This window comes from Solenopsis invicta, chromosome 4 (assembly GCF_016802725.1).
Source record: "Solenopsis invicta isolate M01_SB chromosome 4, UNIL_Sinv_3.0, whole genome shotgun sequence".
Classification (NCBI taxonomy): domain Eukaryota; kingdom Metazoa; phylum Arthropoda; class Insecta; order Hymenoptera; family Formicidae; genus Solenopsis; species Solenopsis invicta.
The window spans coordinates 12,813,123-12,834,761 of NC_052667.1; the positions used below are offsets into that span (position 1 = coordinate 12,813,123).

Sequence of the window (21,639 nt, forward strand, 5' to 3'; positions counted from 1 at the left end):
AAAAATATATTTTGCATTAACTAGAGTCAATATTATTATATATTATACTCCTACGAGTGCTACGTATAAAATTTTTCGAGTGTCATAAGAAGATATGATTTACAAAGTGCACATGAATATGAAACGAGGTTAATTAGATCGGATGCACCTTATTAAATCTATTTTTATCTTTCTATCTTTCTCCAATGCATATTTACCTTTCTCAGCAAAAATGTAGTTTGCTTTCTCGGGTCTGCCTCTAAGTCATGCTTTTTTAATTCTAGCCTTAATGTAAATGTATATTTTTAATGAATTGACGTTTGAAACAAGTATCAAATAATTGAATAAAGATATAAAAATGATTCCAATGCCTGGTGTACGTGTAATTTTACAAGTTGAGTCTTAGAGGCCTCAACGCTGCGTATACTTTCTGGTTTCAGAAATTTGTAAATGGATTAATTAATAAGTAAGGTAAGTACATTTTGAATCCTGTTTATTAAAGTTAATAAAGTTAAGTGTAGCTCTTACAATATATAATTGGCACTGCTAAATGTCAAACTATAATCTAAATTAAATGTTGTAAAACAGCAGCGCCAATTTTTGTAGTTTAAAAATTTTTTATTTTAATAAAACATTCTCATTTCTGTTTAATTCTTTAAGATTAAATGTTACATATTTCATTGAAACTTTTTTAAATTAAGTACATTCACTTAGGTTAGAACAGAAAAATGTTTCAATAAAAATACACAGACACAGTATCACTTGAATTTTATTTAAAAAAGAATTAAAGATACCGCTACTTGGGTTTTACTTAAAAAACAAATATACTATCACTTGCATTTTATTCGTTAAAAGTAGAACAACAGTTATTTCAAACAGCAATATATTCTCTTTATAATTGGCGCAATTTAAAGATTTCATACATTTTTTGGAAAAAATACATTTAGGTTGAATTAAAAGATAGTACCACTTGAGTTTTTAAAAAAAATTATAGATAAGGTGCGCGCGCACACACATAAATTGGCACCTTTTTTTTACCTTTTTTTGAAAAGATAATTTTGTACTGATTTTGAATTACATAACGTTCGTGATTATTTTACACGCCATTTTTTAATAAAGACTTTTGTGGATTTAAGTAGATTATAACAATAATGCATTTTCTATTCACAATATTGAATTGAATAGCATTTGTGATCCATTTTCAAAAAAAAAACTTTATGGATTCAGATTTTTAGGAGTAGGCATTCAGAACATGGTAATAAATGCTTTTTAATCTATTTACGTTTACTGAGAGATACGAGTATTGCTTTTGAAAAAGTTTCTAGCAAAAAGCGAAAAGTAATTACACATTTTAACTCTGAATAAACAAAGTGTTTCTGATAAATTTTTGATGAAAACGAATCTGGTGATCAATGTTAGCTATCACAATTTTGAGAAAAATGAATGACAACAAAAATGTATAAAACGATTTCTAGAATTTTTATCACATTGTTCCACCATCTTTGTTCTCCAAATTTTATTAATGCTATGCGAATGTATCAACTTTTAGCTATAAATCATTTCGATTTGATTTTTCGAGATACCGCTAAAATAATGGACATCGATCGCGCGCTCTAGGTATTATCTATCATGTCTAGCATTATTTTTGATCAATCAGTGTAAATAGTCATTTTCAAAGTATTTTTCACTGCTAAACACTATCCGTTAACTAAATTAATTATAACATCACATTTTTTTTATTCTGAAAGTTTCTGAAAATGGTGACCTGCAGGGTGTAAAATGCTGCCTATTCACTAAAACAATTTCCCCCTTTTCCCAATTAATCATGAAAAAGACTTTGGAACATTGACAGATAACATATCACGAAGCATTTCAAATGAACTGACTTTTCGTGCGCGGATAAGCTTGGCCGACACAATGCAATGGAAATGGTTTGAACGAGAAAAAGGAAAGACGTTTAATTAATAACACGATGAACTTAGTTTTAATAATGCGATATGATTCTTTATTGAATAATATAAGAGTAACTGGACAGACAGAGTGTTTGATATTTACAGTATACGCGGAGCAAACATTTATAGACGCGGTTATGTACAAGCGGAAATCTATACTGGGTGATTCAGAATAATCAGTTGTCCTTCAAGGGACGTATTTCTGGTCGTAATTCTAAGATTATTTTTCCTTTGACAAAAATTTGGCAGAGGCTTAGATTTCGAAATATAAACCGATTAAGTTACCGTATCACGGGTCAAATACAGAAGGTACGCAGAGGCGGCGCACGCACCGTTACGCACGGGTGTGTTGTGAGGTGCTGCGCTCCGCTGATACGCTTAACTGATACAACACACAAGTCTTCCCCCCTTCTCTCTCTCTCTCTCTCTCTCTCTCTCTCTCTCTCTCTCTCTCTTTGTGATAAGAAAAGTACTATTGTTTCTAAAAACTCAAGATATAAATACTTTTTTAGATTTCATGCAATTCTTTGTTTGATTCTTTGAATGTACAAAGAATTTCCTGGAATTTCTCTTATCAAAATCATTAAAATCAAAACGAAAATAATTACATTTTTAGTTAAAGTTAACATTGTGATGTGATAGAGAGAGAAAGAGAGAAGACAGACTCTCGTGTGTTGTATCAGCTGAGCGTAGCAGCTGAGCACAGCACCTCACGAAACATTCGCGCTTAACGGTAAGTACGCCGCTCCTGCGTACCTTCTGCATGCGACCCGTGATACGCTAACTTATTCGGCTTATATCTCGAAATCTAAGCCTCTGCAAATTTTTGTCAAAGAAAAAACCGTCTTAGAATTCGACAAGAAATACGTCCCTTGAAGGACAACTGGTTATTCTAAATCATCCTGTATATAATCAATTGACCGGTGTAAATAACAAGTGTATGTTAGATTCTCGATAACGTGTGATATTGCTGACAGATAGGTACGACGTTCACCGGCGCGGCTGACGTGCGCGAGTTCGCGAATGAACCTGTGTAGTAGGCGTGGCCTACAACGAGGCACGCGGGTTAGTCCGTGTGTTGGATCGATAGGCGGATCAATAGGCGGATCGATGTCTGCAGTATATACGACAAGATCAGGAGACGCTGCTACGGCCAAGTACGCTTGGCCTATAATCCCGACATAGTAATTCCGGTTTGCGTATCGCAGCATTAGAAATTAGAAAATGCGTCGGTGAGATTCGAGAAGTACGAGTTCAAACTAAAACACTTAGCCGTAACCGATTCCTCGGTCTCATGGAGGTAGAGAGATGTCTGGATCGTATCGGAAACTAAATACGCTTAGTCACAGTCAAGAACACTTCGACTGCTTTTTCCGAGCAAGAACAGGTCGTAGTGCAGTGGATAGACAGGACGCTGGACAAAATGGAGTCTTCTTCTTCTGATTATACCCAGTATATATACCCATTAATCAACATGAGCGGGCGCCTCCATTTCCCTCCATTATCTTTTTTGGCGTTTAGCAGCAGAGATCAGATAAAGAGAACGCTCTCCCTGGAATACACGTGCGCGCTGACTTGACGCGTGCAAAAACGCGCTTGACTCGGCGCGTTTCACCTAACGACAACCGCTGTTAGGCGAAACTTAACTTTTGCCGCAATTAAAATAAACACCCTCAATGCCTCCGGTTATAGCTCAGCGGCTTTTCCCGGCTCTTCGCTGGGGACAATGCAATTAAAGGGTGCATCATAATACATTTTTAATATTCATGAGCTTATAACACAACACCAACATATGCCGATTAATACATCACAACACAATAGACACTATGAGTGATCCATTAATTTCTACTCATTCCTCCGGGCACAGAGAGATCCCATCAGTATGAACCTGCTGAGCTCTTTTCGCTATCTTCTTAATTGATATAATGGTGTTAGCAAAGTGGAAAAAGGCTTCCCGTTTCTTCTTCATATCAAGACTCGTTCTAAAGGTTATCTTTGGAACTTTATCTATAACTTGCCTAAGCTCATACCGTGAACTTTCTCAATTAACGCATTCATTCGGCGTGTGATCTTCGATATCAGTGTATGCTCCGCATTGTGAATATTTTAGGAAAGATACTTTCCTAATTGTATACAAGTTGTTAAATATACTATTCCCCGAAATAAGCTAAACGGCACGGAACATGAGCAATCTGTGCTCATGTCTATACCACTCCATCAATACATTCTCAATTTCTTCGCTAATCCAAACGCCAAAAGCACTTGAGCTCCTAACTCTTTTCCTCCATTCTGTGAGTGTGAAATCATCCGCCTCAATTCTCACAAGTTTTAGCGCCATATTAGAAATATTTTCCCTCGTTTCCATAACCCTACTTATTTTTCAGTAAAGATTCGATATACGATTGGTCCGAATGTCAACAGGCATAATTTTTGCCACTAAAAGTGCAGCATTGTCAGATATTATTCAATAGCTTAACTTATCACTCTGATAATCAGAATCTTCAAAGCTTCTTCTTAAGCCTGCTGTTTTAACAAAGTTAGCCCTTATTTTGTTAGCACAAATACGAGGTGTGTTCAAAAAGTAACGGGAATTTTTAAATTTCGCGGGTTTGGAGAGTCCGACAGTCTAATTTTTTTTTTGTTTATGTTGGTATACATGGGGTGGGTGCCGATAGCGCACATCCCGATAGCCCACCAACCAATCATATTAACTTATCTAACCCAACCTACGGAAAATCTCTAGGCATCTGCGATTGTGAGTGGTTTGTGTGCTATCGGGATGTGCGCTATCGGGACCCACCCGTATACATGCCCCTAAAGTATGCTGAAATGTTGAGCTGTATTCATTGTTTACTTTGTCTGTGGCAGCCGCTAAGGTTACACGTGTTTTTATGAGCTCGGCGATTTTCGTTTCTGAAAAAAAATGGATCAAAGAATTTGTATCAAATTTTGCGTAAAAAATAACATAAAGTGTAACAAAGTTTGTGAAATGTTAACAAAGGCCTATGGTGAGTCTGCTATGAGTAAAACAAGAGTTTACGAGTGGTATAATCGTTTCCAAGATGGCCGTGAAGACGTTGAAGATGACGAACGCCAAGGACGCCCCAGCACATCAAGAACTGATGAAAACGTCGAAAAAGTGAAAGAAATGATTATGAACAATCGCCGAATCACAATCAGAGAAGTCGCTGATGATGTTGGCATATCAATTGGCATATCAATGGAAAAACAATTCATGGCTTTTGCACCACGATAATGCACCTGCTCACACTTCATTGCTTGTTCGTGAATTTTTGGCCAAAAACAATACTGTAATGATGCCCCAGCCTCCATATTCGCCAGACATGGCTCCGTGTGACTTTTTCCTATTTCCAAAAATAAAGAGAACCTTAAAGGGCCGTCGTTTTACAAGCATACATGACATTAAAAGCGCATCGCTGAAAGAGCTGAAGGCTATCCCAAAGATCGAGTTTGAGAAATGTTTCGGGGATTGGAAGAAGCGCTGGCATAAGTGCATAATATCTAATAGTGACTATTTTGAAGGCGACAACATTAATGTAGACAAATAAATAAATATTTTTTTCAAAAAACTAAAATTCCCGGTATTTTTTGAACACACCTCGTAGACGCACCATAAATATATTACCTAATCCACTACATTATAATTGTATAGCCAATGTTTCTTTTTGCCAGTCTCTTTCAAATTATACTACTTTTCTCACAGAATTAAACGTTCCACTCTGAACACAAGAGCTTCGAATTATTCTTAAAGGTTCACTTCATGTCTATTATTAAACCCAAGTATTCAATTTGATTTCCTATTTCAATTTTTCCCTTTGCATATATCCAAGGAAAATTTCTACGAAAAAAGCAACAATTTCAGTTTTGTTCGGAGAACTCTAACCCAAGCTTCTCTAATTTCATGTACTGCGTACATTTCCGTTGTTGCTACTGTTTCGTCAATCATCGCACTGTTTGCAAATATTAGAGTATTATCCACAAAACAGATAGTCTCGCAACCTTTCGGTAGTGCTTTTCTTAAAATCACATCGTATGCAATATTCCATAATAGTGGCCTTAATACTGATCCCTACGGTAGCTCTTTGGATATTTGGCACTCCTCCAACTTGCCTTCTTGATTGATTTACATAGACAAGCGATCCATCATTGAAGTAGTCCAATAATACTCTATGTAACACATCACTCAATAAGTTCGTCGGATAACATATACATGGCGCAACTGTTGACAAATCTATATGAATTTTAGAAAGTACAAACCTTCAAAGGATACATGTCAAAATTCCATAACAATCCGACGTTTAGTTCACAACTTACAGTAACGCTACTTTTGTAATTGTCAAAACAATGGAAAAATCGTAAATTTCGTGTGTTCATAAAGCATTGTTTTATAATGGAAAAAATACCGTTCAAATAACGCTCACTTGTCAAACTATTAATTAACGCAATGAAAACTTAACTCCGTAACCAAAGCAAAGACTGATACCAACGGGGCATCACTAAAGGCGTGTATGCCCCGCCGGTATTAGTACTCGCTCTGGTTACGAAGCCAAGTTCACTGCACTAGTCACCTCTTCATTGTTTTTAAAATGTTTTCCACGAATGCTATCCTTAAATTTAGTGATCCGAACAAATGGAAGTCTGAGGGTACCAGATCAGTAAAAATCTGGCTCCGTAACCAGAGCAAGGACTGATACCGGCGGGGCATACACGCCCTTAGCGAATTGCCAAAGGCAGTAGAACTTGAAAGAGATTATGTAGAAAAATAGTGTGAGTAGATAAAACATCATTCTTTTATATGTGTACACATCAGTTTTGTAGAATAAATAGTTTTTGAGAAAAAAAGATGTGGGGAATTATTTTTCGAGCAACCCTTGTACAAAAGTAGCGTCACTAAAACCACTGTAAGTTGGAAACTAAATATCAGATTGTTATGAAATTTTGACACGTATCGTTTGAAAGTTTATACTTTCTAAAAATTATACGAATTTGTCAATAATGGTGCCATGTACATGTCATCCTACAAATTTATTGAGTGACGTGTTATACCAAGGAATATTCATTTCATCTATGACTTCCGTTACAACTAGCACCTAGCTCCTGAAAATTCTAGAAATCATCGTTTTTTACTTCTTTGGCTGTTAGATTTGTTTTTAACTACTAAATATCCATCAATAAACGCTTTATTTAATGAAGTCCCAAAAAAGGTCTATTTTGATATAATTGTATTGCAAAAAAAGAATGTATGTGTTTGACTAGGTAACACGCAGCTAAAGAATTAATTTTTCTAGCTATGAATGCATGTTTTATTCCTAGCCCGAATGGATTTTAATTAGAAATTAGTTTCAGGTATTAATGTTTAATATTAAAAAATGAGTTTCATGAATGGTTTTTATACGACTGCATGTATAACATGCTATTTATTTATTTTTATAGTAACTTTTAAAATTTTATATGCTCATTAATAATTTTTAATTTTTATAAGTAATAAAAAGGAGAAAATGGGCAATTTTAGATGTTGTTTTTCTAAAATATATAATTTATTTTAGTGAGAGAGTACGTTTCAGTCTAACTTGATTTTCATCAGCTGTCAATATTTAAAAATTATAACATTCACTTAATATATAATTCCCAATAATAGTATACACACATACACAGCCGCAACTAGGAGCGCAAGTATATAATGTTTACGCTGTCTCAATTTTAAATTATAACCCTCTATGCTATCTGTTGATATATGAATATAAAAAACTGATTCATCATTTCCGCGCAAGTCTATGTCCATGTAGCAAATTGGTCGTTGATCATAAAAGCGGTCCTTATGTGTATTATCATATGTAAGCCGTTGTATTCGTTAATGTCCAGTAAATTACATATGTTGTGCTCTCTATTAATAAAATAAAAAAGTTTTTTGTATAATAATATAAATTACTACTAAAGTGACTGAGAAAGCGAGTGTATAGTAATTTAACCAGATGAAATAACTTACATGAAATTTACATCATGGATGGATTAATGTGATCTTTTACACTATGTGTGTGATCCGTAACAGTAAATTTTCATTTTTACAATTCCCTCTCCCTCCCCACTCCTCTCTCTCTCTCTCTCTCTCTCTCTCTCTCTCTCTCTCTCTCTCTCTCTCTCTCTCTCTCTCTCTCTCTCTCAAACTGCGACAGCCTTGGTTGTTGAAGAGGTAGGATTTGGGAGATCCAGGTTCAAACTCTGGCTGAGGTGTCATTCTTTCGCAATAAAATAATTTACAGTTTTTTGAAACGGAAGAGATATTTTACATGTTTCTTACAGTATTAATATTATTATACCGGCTTCATTATTGCGTTTCAAATTCGACAAAATGCGGCGGGAAGTTTTTGAGTTAAAAATTGTAAAAATTAAAAATAAAAAGTTATTAATTGACATCAAGAACCTTTGTGACTAACATAGACTTTTTATTCTCATGTTTTAATTTTGTCCGATATAATGTATTATTGTTTCATTTCTTTAATTGCATAAAATTTAAAAAATATAATTTAAAATGGCGTTTGTAATATCTTTTTTTTTAAAGGTAAAAACGAAGGCGCCAAGTGTGTGCGCGCGCGCGCTTGCGTGCGCGCGTGCGTGCGTGCGTGCGTGCGTATGTTCGTGCGTGCGTGCGCGTGTGTATATGTAGAAATACAATTCCATTAAATTTTTTCGTTTAAATTGTGAAATACTCAAATATTGTTCTAAAACACGTAGCCAATTGTGTGCTAGTGGTTCACAACAATCTTCTAAGATGATTATTTCTGCGATCTCTCGTGTTGTATAACGGTTGTTTTCAATCAATGTTTATTTTGATTATTTTTAATCAATGGTTATTTTCAATCTTGAATTAGTCGTCATCAATCACTTATGGCCTACCTGAACACTCACCATCTTTACATATTGCTTCACTAGTTTAAAATTTCACAAACCAGTTTTGACATACACGTTCGTTTACATCTTCTGCATACACAGCATACAGGGTGATTCAGAATAACCCGTTGTCTTTTAAGAGACGTATTCCTGGTCGAATTCTAAGACGATTTTTTCTTTGCCAAAAATTTGTCAGACGCTTAGATTTCAAAATATCAGCCGATTAAGTTAGCGTATCATGGATTGAATACAGATGGTACGCAGGGGCGGCGCACTCACCGTTACGCGCGGGTGTGTCGTGAGGTGCCTGCTGCGCTCAGTTGATATAACACACAAGTATTTCTCCCTTCTCTCTCTTTCTCTCTCTCTTTCTCTCTGTCACATCACAATGCTAGCTTTAACTTAAAAATGTAATTAATTTTCATCTTAATTTTAATGATTTTAATAAGAGAAGTGCCAGGAAATTCTTTGTACAGTCGAAGACTCTAACAAAGAATTGCACGAAATCTACAAAAGTATTTACATCTCGAGTTTTTAGAAACAGTAATACTTTTTTTGTCACAGAGAGAGAGAAAGGGAGAGGGGAGAGAAAGAGAGAAAGAGCAAACGCACGTGCGCGCACGTGCGCGCGTGCTTGCATGAACAAGTTTGGACATGCATTTACTTACGTATTATTCTGTACAGCGATCAATTAGTTGTATCCATAATGAGACAGACCAAAGTTTCCTTGATCATCTCGTAAATTATCACTTTAATGTCATAATACACAATTCATTCACTTGATCGATAAAACTTGAGTAACTAATTAACGATCACTTCGAGTAACGATCACTGTAAATAATTATTAGTCATTCGGCGTGCGAAAATATGTAGCTCGATAAAACTCGCGCGACGAACAGACAACACATGTTTACTCAACAACAGGAAAGAGCCGACTGATTTTATGGGATATGTTATGATCGAATATGAATGCGTGATTGGTCGAACAGAAGTTAGAACGCAGCAATTTAAAAGTAAAGTAGTGATTAATATTGTTTTTAATAATAAAATTTATTGAAAAATATTTTTCTATTTATTTTATTAAAATTATCTTTTTATATCAAGAGATTCTACATTGAGAAAAAAAGTTATTAAATTTTAATAAATATTTGTTTGAATACTTGCAATGACATAATTTATTAAATGTAATTAAATATTTAGATTTTGTGCAATTCTTTGTTCGATTCTTCGACTGTATAAAGAATCTCTTGGCACTTCTCTTATTAAAATCATTAAAATTAAGATAAAAATTAATTACATTTTTAAGTTAAAGCTAGCATTGTGATGTGACAGAGAGAGAAAGAGAGAAACAGAGAGAGAGAGAGAGAGAGAGAGAGAGAGAGAGAGAAAGTAAGAGGGGAGAAAGACTTGTGTGTTGTAACAGCTGAGCGCAGCAGGCACCTCACGACACACCCGCGCGTAACGGTGAGTGCGCCGCCCCTACGTACCATCTGTATTCGACCCGTGATACGCTAACTTAATCGGCTGATATTTCAAAATCTAAGCGTCTGACAAATTTTTGGCAAAGGAAAAATCGTCTTAGAATTCGACCAGGAATACGTCCCTTGAAAGGCAACGGATTATTCTGAATCACCCTGTATATCTTTTTTTGCTTGTCGCATTTTTTTTTGTTAAAATAAAAAAGCATAAAATACTTTATATTTACAATGTTTTATGTCGTCAAATAAAAATTACTGAATAAATTTTAACAAATAACTTAAAATACGCAGGAAAATCTAAACTTTCAAAAAATATAATATGCTATCAGATATTGAATAAAGATTAACACTAAATACTTTCTCTTAACAATATCTGTTCGCAAAATACAAAATTACTTTTTACTCAATCCAATGAATAAAACTGAAATATTATGTACATTAGTAAAAACTGTTGTACCAAAAGACCAAAGTAATAATATTTTTAATTCTTCTTTAATGATATTTCTTTTTAATATTACAAAATTAAGTTTACTAACTTAACTTAATATGTATTTAAAAAAAATATATATAAAATATTTAAATTACGCCAGTTAGAAAATGAATATGTAGAGAAAGGTGGGACAAGACAGGATAGCCGGTTAAAACGGAGTATCCCCTATATCGTGCGATTCAAATGCAGGAATCACAATCGAGCATACACGTTAGACATGGCTCTTCAGTTGTTGAAAATTACCCACGAGCCAACAAAATAGACAGCTGCATTGTTTAGTTAAACTTGTTATAATTTAATTTTCTTTGCGATTTCCTTATGATTTTATCTAATTTTTATTTGTGATTTAGTATTAAATTATATAGTAGTTCTCTTGTGAATGTGTGTGCATGTGTATCTGAGACAAAACTTAATAAACAATAAGGTGAGAATGTTATTTTCTACATTTGCAAACAGTGTTGGGAAAATATTAACATCATTTTAATTAAACAAGAAGGGGCAAGATGTGGCAAAATGACTGTGCCCAGCAAGATTATACACATCCTAACTGGCAATTAACCATAATGACTCATAGCACAATTTTTCTTTTTGAACAGCCAATTAGCGACGTAAACAATCGGGTGTCAGCCGTATAGATCTATGTCTGTTAAAATATGTAGTTACTATTACATAGTTTTATCAATTGTCATTGCCATCTCACTTTTTAATGGTATTCTATAAGGTTAAAACTATTGTAAGTAAAATTACGGTTGAAAATCATCGCAATACGATGTATTCTTTAATAGAAACATAAAAAGCGAATGACCCCCCGATAGCTAGTGAGAAATTACGATGGCTAGTAGAAGTTAAATAAATATAAAATTAATACAATAAACACATATTTCTATAAATCATTATCTTAAATGAATAATCATTGTTAAATAAATATTTAATTAATATTAAATAAACATTATTTTTATATGAAATAAAGCTGTATGTACAATGTAAAACTAATGAAAAATAAACATTAAAAAGATATTGTCTCTTAATTGGGTATGTATTTTATTGTGTATTTAATCCCAAACCTTGCATGGTGCCTTTGCTATTTTCAGTATCTGTTATTTTAGCATTTGTGAATTTATTAGGCAAAAAGTTTAAGAATCAATCAAATGTAGCGCGCGCAGGTCGCTGTCCAACATGGTTCCTACTTTGCGTCCAAGCAAAGATGGCGCACGGGAGTGCCGCAAGGTAAAGACTTTCTAATAAGAGTCGCGACACGAGGGGACTTTTGATTGGTCCGACAGGTTTTAACATTTCCTGTCTATATTTGAATACGTATTCCTATACATGTTCCTTCTAAATTACTAATAATTAATTAATTATTAATAATTTTTTCTTTCTAATTTCTCAATTTCTTACTTTTTTATTATTTTACCTCACAGAGATAAGAATTGGATGTTGGAGGGGTCCAATTTTTCACTCTATTTTTCCCACGTTTTTCGCCTTTATTTTTAGCCCACATCCCTTTGTATTTTGGGGAAATGTTTTCATTACGTAGCTTTTGTGTACAGAATTATGACAAAACCATTATTAATAAACATTTTTTTAGCATAATGTATGTATCAGTGTTTTGATTCCGTCCACCTAGGCTTACCCATACAGAACAAAATATGCAGTAGATATTTTAAGGATATCTATATATCTATGAAACCTTCATATCTGTTATGGATATTCGGTAGATATGTAATAAATTGTCCATATATCCTTATTCATCGAATATCTACGGAAGATATAAACTGGATATCCACGTGTTATCCACATATCCATATGCACCAAATATTTACAGAAAATGTCCACTGGATATCTACATGTTGTCCACATATCCATATTCACCGAATATCTACGGAGGATATTCACTGGATATCCACGTGTTATCCACATATCCATGTTTATCGAATAAGGAGGATATCCACTGGATATGCACGTGTTGGGCACATATCCAAGTCCACTGAATAACAACAAAGAATATCCACTGGATATCCTCGTGTTGTCCACATATTTATGTCCACCGTATAACTACGGAAGATATCCACTGAATATCGACGTGTTATCCACATATCCATGTCCATCGAATAACTACAGAGGATATTCACTAGATATTCACGTGTTGTTCACATATGCATGTCCACCAAAGAACAACGAAGGATATCCACTGGATATCCAGGTGTTGTCTACATATCCATGTCTACCGAATTTTTTAAAAATTTTAATCAACTATATTAGATCAATCATTTTGAATTTTGAAAATCTGTCTTCAGATTTGTAATCAGCAACCCGAAAAACCTCGGATACAAATTTTCAAAACAATCAATTTGATACAAATAAATGTAACACAAAAAGTTAAAAAAATATAAAAATTCAATTTGCTCAGCAAAAAAAAGTCGGATCATAGCATTCAAATATGCGTTCAAAAAGGTAAGAATAACATTTTAGTGTGACATCTAGCTGAATGCTGAAAAAAAATTGTTAGACGTTTTATAAATCGTGCAAAATGGCCAAAAATCTCATTTTTTGCACATTTAAGATAGAATATCTCAAAAACTTGACGTAAAATTCCCTTGACATTTTTGCGGCCAGATTCGTAATCGGCGTATCAAAATCTGTCAGAAACGACTTTGTTTATTTTAAAGCTAAAGAAAATGTTGAATTTTTTTCGAGTATTATTTATATAATTTATATTAAAAATATCTAAGGCTAAATAATCAAATAGCTAGTGAAAATATTTGCGCGATACTCAAGATGCAAGTTCCTTCCTGTTCAAATCAACTTTATTTTAAATATAATTTTATATTAACAATATCACAAGTGTACGATTAGCTGAGTGTTAGTGTATTAGGCTATTGTCCCGAAGATTGTAGGTTCAAATCTCGCCAACGCCAATGCGTTTTCAAAAATTTTAAAATAATGCGTAATTGTAATTAGCGAAATTAGGAATCTTATATGCAAAACAGTAAATAACAGATTAAGCTACAATATAATATCTGTTAAAAAATTAGAAAAAAAATTTTTTTTATATTACACTTTATTTGTATATTAAGTAACACATATCCAGTAGATCAACACGAGTCCGGTGAGATTAAACCTAATTTAGGTGTACGCCCCAACGAGCGAGGCGCCTGATGAAGACACGGAAGCTTTCTATCATCAACTGAAGGAAACGTTATCGATGATCCTTGGAAAGGAGATTGTGTTAATCCTGAGCGATTTTAATGCCAAAGTAGAAGAAACATGCTTGGATGACCACGCCAGATCAGCAGTTGGTCGGTTCGGGATCGGCGTACGCAATCAACGCGGAGAGCGGCTACTGGATTTTGCAATTGATAATGCAAACACAGTATACAAACACCATATACGGCATCTGTACACGTGGGTGTCACCAGGCAGTCGCTACAGGAACCAAATAGACTATGCGCTGATCAGCTCGAGATGGAGATCTTCTCTCAAAGACGTAAAAACATATCCTGGAGCTGTGGGTTAGACCACAAATTGTTAAAAGTAGAATTTAGGTTAAAGCTAGCTAGGCCTAAAAGGACAGCCTATAGTCGACCAACTCAAGTCAGAGATGGTAAATACTTCAAGGAGATCTTGAGGAGAACTTATGTGCAGCGAGAACAACACATGTCCTCAGACAAACTATGGTGCAATGCGAGGGAGTGGATTAGGACCGCTGTGGCCCGTGCCCAGTCCCCCAGAGAGAGGAGGAAAAAACAACACTGGATATCGCCCGGCACCTTGGAGGTCATCGAGAACAGAAAAACTCTTATTAAGTCTGGGCCCCTATCTGAGGAAAAAACAACCTATTTAGCCCAATTAAACAAAGACATACAGAGGGGCTGCAGGCAAGACAAAAACCAATTTATTCTAGACACCTGCCGCGACATAGAGATGCATGCTAATAGCAACCAAACAAGAGATTTTTCTCGAAAATAAAGGTTATAACCTTACAGTTTCACGCGAGGTCATGGGTTATGGAAGACGACATGGGCGAGGAGGTGCACGAGATCGAGAAGGTGCTGGATGTATGGAGGAGGTACTGCGAGAAGCTGTATGCGGACCCCCACCGGCCTCTGAATCAGATAGAGCACCCGGAAGCACCTCCCGCAGCCCCCATTATAGTGGAGCCTGACATCATGCGCGAGGAGGTGGAGAGAGCGGTAAGTATGCTGAAGAAGAGAAAAGCATGCGGTTCTGACGGCATAACGGCTGAAACTATCCAGGCCACTGGCAACCTGGGCATCCAGGTGCTCTGGGATACATGCCGCAAAATCTGGCAAATTCAGGAGTGGCCAAAGGAGTGGGAAGAGTCCATCTTTGTACCGCTTCATAAAAAAGGATCTATGAGGATCTGCAGGAATTACAGACTCATAGCCTTAATGTCACATGCTAGTAAGATCATGTTGCACATTCTTCACTCAAGAATCAGATCCTTCCTTGATTACCAAATACCTCAAGAACCGGCCGGTTTCGTGAAGGGAAAAGGTACTCGCAAACAAATATTAAATGTGAGACAGATAATTGAGAAGACACGTGAATTTAACTCTCCGGTATACCTATGTTTTGTGGACTATCAGAAGGCCTTTGATACCGTCCGGTAGACCCATTTCTGGAGGATCTTAGATGAGATGGAACTGCCCCGTCATCTGGTAGCCCTCCTCAGGTCACTTTATGATAACAACTTCGCGAAGGTGCAGCTCAAGAACAGGGTATCCTCACAGTTATGGGTTGGGGCGGACGTCCGCCAGGGATGTATTCTCTTGCCGATCCTAGTCAACGTCTATGGAAGCATCATGCGGAGTGCCCTGGATGACTGAGATGGCGGCTTCTCTGTTGGTAGATATAAGGTTAGCAACTTGAGATATGCCGATGACACCACCTTGATTGCCACTACAAAGGAAGACCTAGTGGAACTCATTAGATGAGTCGAGGTTGCCAGTCAGGAGATAGGACTGAAACTGAACCGCCAGAATATCAGGATTATGATCATTGACAGGAAGAATAACAACCAACCTGACACAACTCGAATTGCGAACTGTGAGGTTGTGTCAAGCTTTGTATATCTTGGCGCAGTCCTGTCGAATGAGGGTGGCTCCAGTAACGAAATAAGAAGGCGGATAGAGAATATCAAGAAGTGCCATGTCTCGTCTCACAAAAGTATGGAGGGAGAAACAAATCCCGAACGCAACCAAGATGAGACTCGTAAAATCACTCGTGTTCTCCATCTTCCTATATGGAGCGGAGACATGGATAGTCATAAAAAAGGATCATGACCGCATCAACGCTTTCGAGATGTGGTGCTGGAGGCGGCTCTTGAGGATTCCATGAACGGCCAGACGCACGAACGCCTCTGTCGTGAGTGAGCTCGGGGTTCGCTATCGTTTGGACGCGGCTGTGTCCGATCGCATTCTTCGATATTTTGGACACACGATGCGCCGCGAGCGGGGACTCGAGAAGACAATCGTGGAGAGCAGGGTCCTTGGAGTGCAACCGCAAGGGAGATCGCTATCAAGATAAGTGGATCAAATAAAGACATTGACGAGCATCGCTCTACGAGAATCCAGGGCCGAAGCGCTGGATAGAGAAAGGTGGCGCTTATCCGTAAATAGGGCCTTATTTTCTACGAATCACGACGCCTCAGCTATGAGGCAACTTAGGAGGAGGATCCAGTAGATATGTCATGGATGTCTGGTAGATATTCAACAGATATTTAGTACACATGTCATGGATGTTTGGTGAATATATTGCGTTAGATATCCAGTAAATATTCAACAGCTCTCTTTTGGAGAACATTTGGATATCCAAAGCATGTCCAGTAACTGTCATTCTGATCTTCATGGATATCCTTAATATCCAGCAAGAACATTTAATAGACATCTAATAGATATTATGATCTGTGTGGGCAAGGATAAAATGATATTTTTAATAAAATTTCTAATAATATTTCTAAAGCTTCTGAACACAGGAAAATTCTAAATCAGAAAAATTCTAAACAATGGAAAATTAAAAATATATAATTTTGTAATAAGGAGCTGTGTTTCTTTCAAAGTAAACTAATTTTTTTAAATTATTTTTATAGATAGCCATATTACAACCACTTTTTGTCTTCCAACGATTATGCAGTGCATTGGATTTTTATAAATTACGTCATAAATAATAAATATTTTATTACTCTGAGTCTAAAATGTGTTAAACAACACTCTGATGAATGTAATCGTTCAAGTTTCAATAAAAAATATTAATTATAAACAAAATTATTCAATAAAATAAGAATAGGTGCCATATTACCTTCTTCTTCTCTATTATTTATATAAATATACATTACATTATAATTTTTTATTGATTTTCACAAATGCGGTATAGCATCTAGCGGCATAACTTTTTTGTTACTTATTTAAATAAGACTGCAAATAGAAAAATATCAATATAATACAATAATTAAATAAAATATGAACAAACATTTATTTAAAAAACTAAAATATTTATTAAAAAATTTTAAAATATTTAACAATTAATTAAAAACGCCAGTAAAATGAGCAAAAAGGTGTAGATGTTTGTATAACTTATAATACATATTTATTAATACTCGAGACACAAACGTTTTGACTCTACAGAGTCTTCTGCAGTATGTGTGAGTACATAACATAAAAGTGGTTTTACGTACACTATGTGGACGATATCGCTTTGGCGGCACCCACCAAAGCGGTTGATAATAATTTAAATAAATTTAACGGATACCACAACCGCCTACAGTTTACTATCAAACGGGAAAAGAAACGTAGCTTAAATTTTTTAGATACCTTAATTAGAGTCCAGAACAACACCTTACATACTGACTGGTTCCATAAAAACACCTTCTCAGGTATATACTTATCATACTATTCAAACCACCCAGTTAGCCAAAAAATAGGAACCATTTACAGCATGGTAGATCGGGCGCTGTTATTATCACACCCCAATACCACAAAAAGAATCTAGAATTTTGCGTTAACACTCTAATTAATAACGGCTACCCAATAGAATTGATTTTCAAAATCAACATAAGAATCAAGAAATTGATTAATACGAAATTAAATAACGGAGTTTAGAACCTGATCGACGTGTCGGACACAATCGTGGAAAGAAAAAAGTATTTGATCTTTCCGTACATAAAAGACGTGTCTGAAAAAATATCTACGTCCCTGAATAAAGATATAATTAGACTAGGTTGTAACAACCTGTGTTTGTCCGAGCACGGACGAACTCAGGAAAGCCAGGGCTCGAAGGGAGGTTGCCGGGTTGATTAAATCTAAGATCGGGAGTGCGTGAGAAAAAAATACAAATTTATTATAGGAGAAATGAAAGTAATACACGCAAGTATGTGCTCTAAAAATAGAGAAATGCCGTATGTACAAAAACGGCGGTTATTTAAAATGCTCTGTCTTTTCCTCTCGGCTCGCGGCCGGTGCGAGAGAACGTCGCGGTAGCGTTGTCTTCGTCGCGCCCGTTTGGTTACGACGCGGATTCTTCGCGGTGCTCACCTTTTTGCGGTTTGGTGGCCCGCGACGCGCGCGGACTGGGACGCTATTCAGACGGCGCACCGATGTTCTCGGAATTCGGTCTTGCGACAGGTGTTCTTTGAGAATCCTTTAGTAGGGAATCCCTGTTCGCGCGCCGGTGCCGGTTGCCTCAAGATCTCTCCTTGGAGGCAAAGATCACTTTACCCCCGGGGTGGCAGTCGTCACCGCGGACTTTGAGGTGGAGACGGATTTTGGCGTAATTGTCGAGATCTCTCGACGGTGCAGAGTTCGCTCTACCACACGGATTTCCTTGGTCTGGCTTGGAAGCTGGACCGGGAAACAGTCGATCTCTCTAAAAGATCGTCCGATTTTTATACCCCGATCTCGGAGAGTCGGGGATGCTCGGGTGGAGTTCGGTTCTTCTCGGAACACAGCATCCCCGCTGCTCCGAGATTGGTCTGGTATTGCGCTCTCCCTCGCGCGTATGCCTCTTTGTTGCTCCAACGCCAGGAGCGTACGGTTTGATGCGCGTGCGCGCAAAGTTTGCACAATTAACGGCGCGTTCGTTGGACCATTCGCGCGCGCGTGTACGAGGCGTTTATCGGCGCACAGCGCCTGTTTGCCTGTCCGGCAGGTGTTCGGCCGGACAGGAGGACGGTTCGTGGCCCCAGGGAAAACGGTGCGGAGGTGCATCGTTACAAGGTTTTAGATGTTTAAATAAGCTAGATAAGTTTGTTAAAGCACACAAGGATAAGAACATAAAAACAGAATGTAATAACGTCGTTTATAAATTAAATTGTAACGACTGTAATGCCTCGTACGTAGGACAAACAAAAAGAAAACTGAAAACAAGAATCAAAGAACATGTAAACAACATTAAACTTGAAACAGCAAAAATATTTGTTATTACTAAACACAGAGTACAACAGAATCATTCGTTCGATTGGGAAAATATAAAAATCCTTGATTTTGAACCAAATTATTACAAACGCTTAATTTCCAAAATGATACACATTAATGAACAAAAAAATAGTCTTAATCAAAAAACGGAGCTGTTAGATGACTGTTACAACATTATTTTAAATAAACTGGTCGATATATAACAAAGAAAGAATAAGGAATATAATTGTAAGCAGTGAAATATCTGACTCAGACGCGGGTTGCGCACACTTCGCAACATAAGAAGTATTTAGTCTCCCTTGTCACGCCGATCAATACAGATCGATCGTTGTGCGTTAACGTTATAAGCGATCAGCATTGAACATGTCTTACAACGACTCTAACGACGAACCGTAAGTTTCACTATCTACATAAAATATGTGATTCAACTGACACCGAATTTGTAAAAACGCGCGTAACGGCTTATTAGAATTTTTGGTTTTATCATTTTATTTTTGTTATATTTTTAAAGTATCATTAGTCAGAGATCGATTAACTTGCACGAATTGTATAACAAGAAGCGAGATGTCGACCAAATTTTTGACATGATTTGTTTCGCGGATTGGAAATCGACGAAGCAATAATAGAAGTTTCGGGCTTTAAATCCCGGACTATTGTATTTAAAAGTTTTAGGCTGTTTTGAAGATTCTGATCTTGCGCTTTGCGTCTATAATGTAAGAATACACACACACTGAAGAAGACTCCGTAGAGTCAAAACGTTTGTGTCTCGAGTATTAATAAATATGTATTATAAGTTATACGAACATCTACACCTTTTTGCTCGTATTACTGGCCTTTTTAATTAATTGTTAAATTGCATACGAGCTTATCAAAATAGTTTAAAAATATTGTTTGTTTATTGGGATGTAGATAAAAGTTTTTTCATCAATGGATTTATTTTGTCTATCGGTAATATTTATAAAGAGATAAACCATGAGATGCGACGAATGGTGCAAAAATGTAGATAAGGAAATCACGCAATCTTGCATTAAGTCAACGATGGCTTTGCGCTCAATGTATAACCTCCAACTCTTCTTTCTTTTTCCTTCATCTTTTGCACTAATTTTCACTTTACTTTTTATTTTTTATTTTTTCCTTTTACTCATAAACCCATTTAATGAGTTGCGAACGCTCCGTCACCAGTTGCAAAGAATGACAATTAGCACTATTTTCGGTGGCAACAGACAGAGAGTTAGCCAACTTTTTACTTCTTGGCGACAGCAACTGGCAATCGGATTAACCTATAAGCACCTATTCCGACTATTTTCTGCAAAAGCTTTGAATATTTTTTTCTATTCCGCAACATCTTGAACGTCTGATGCTTACATAACCTGCCTAAAGAAACTTTCAAAGTATACCTCTCGACAATCTCGACATTCAAATGTGGATTAGACGTTGAAATAATTTACAACTTTCGACTGGCCAATAGCCACTCCGCGATTTGCAATTACGCGTTGCAACTCATTATAGACCATTCTTATGCCGTTTATCAAGTTCTTCAAGTTTTCAACGCTTAATTACTAATTATTTTGTATTAAATACACCGAAATAGCATAAGTTATATAACTTGTCTCAGCCAAACTTCTAATAAAAGAGCAATCTATAATGACGTCAAAATGTAATTATTTAGAGTTTTATATGATCATTAATTGTTCTTGAAATTGTACCGTAAATATTCTGTAAAAATCGCAGAAAATTATGAATAATCATGTAAGCATATAACAACACATTGTATATATATCGCAAAATCTCGTAAAAAAGCATCACAACTTAGTTATTTTAAACTAATTTCTGACACCAGCCATTTTATGATGAAAAATTCATCATTTTAATGTCAGATTGATGTTTCCGTGACTATCTTGTTCTACTTTAATTATATTGCCTCTCTCACCGTTCTGTCAGTTTTATCTCTGCAAGAAGCATGAGGAGTTTATCTTCTAGGTCTATGGTAGAGACACTCTAATAAGAATTGCAAGGTCACTTTTGATTTGACATGTTTTAACAATTCCCGCTTATATTTGAATTCCTAATCCGTATTATTTTAAAATTTCGGCAACGTAAAATGTTGAAACGTTAGAACTAAATACTGTACAGTATTAACGAGTAGATTTCTTACGAAATAATGCAAACGAGAAAAACTGTTTAGTTTAATATATTTTTATTGATATAACAATTTACAAATTTGATTGTGTATCTTGAACGAAATTAAAATTACAAAAATGAACGAAGTTTAATAAAATATTCATAATTTCATTAACCAACACCTAATAAATTTCTTAGTTTCGTAGTAAAGTACTTAGAATATAGAATAAGATCTGGCCAATAGATAAAGGCATTAGAGCGGTGCAAGAGTTTTCAGA

General features: G+C 35.9%; 2 protein-coding genes across 11 annotated transcripts in view; one reads left to right on the forward strand and one right to left on the reverse strand.

The window, feature by feature from the left end:
* Positions 1 to 21,639, reverse strand: part of LOC105196676 (potassium voltage-gated channel protein Shab) — a 747,097-nt gene that overhangs the window by 659,199 nt on the left and 66,259 nt on the right. The window lies entirely within an intron of this gene.
* On the forward strand, positions 12,766 to 15,654 carry LOC105199275. Its single transcript, XM_011166282.2, has 4 exons — positions 12,766 to 13,011; positions 13,939 to 14,316; positions 14,795 to 15,326; positions 15,533 to 15,654. The coding sequence occupies exons 1-4, from the start codon at positions 12,766 to 12,768 to the stop codon at positions 15,652 to 15,654; spliced, it is 1,278 nt and encodes a 425-aa protein (XP_011164584.2).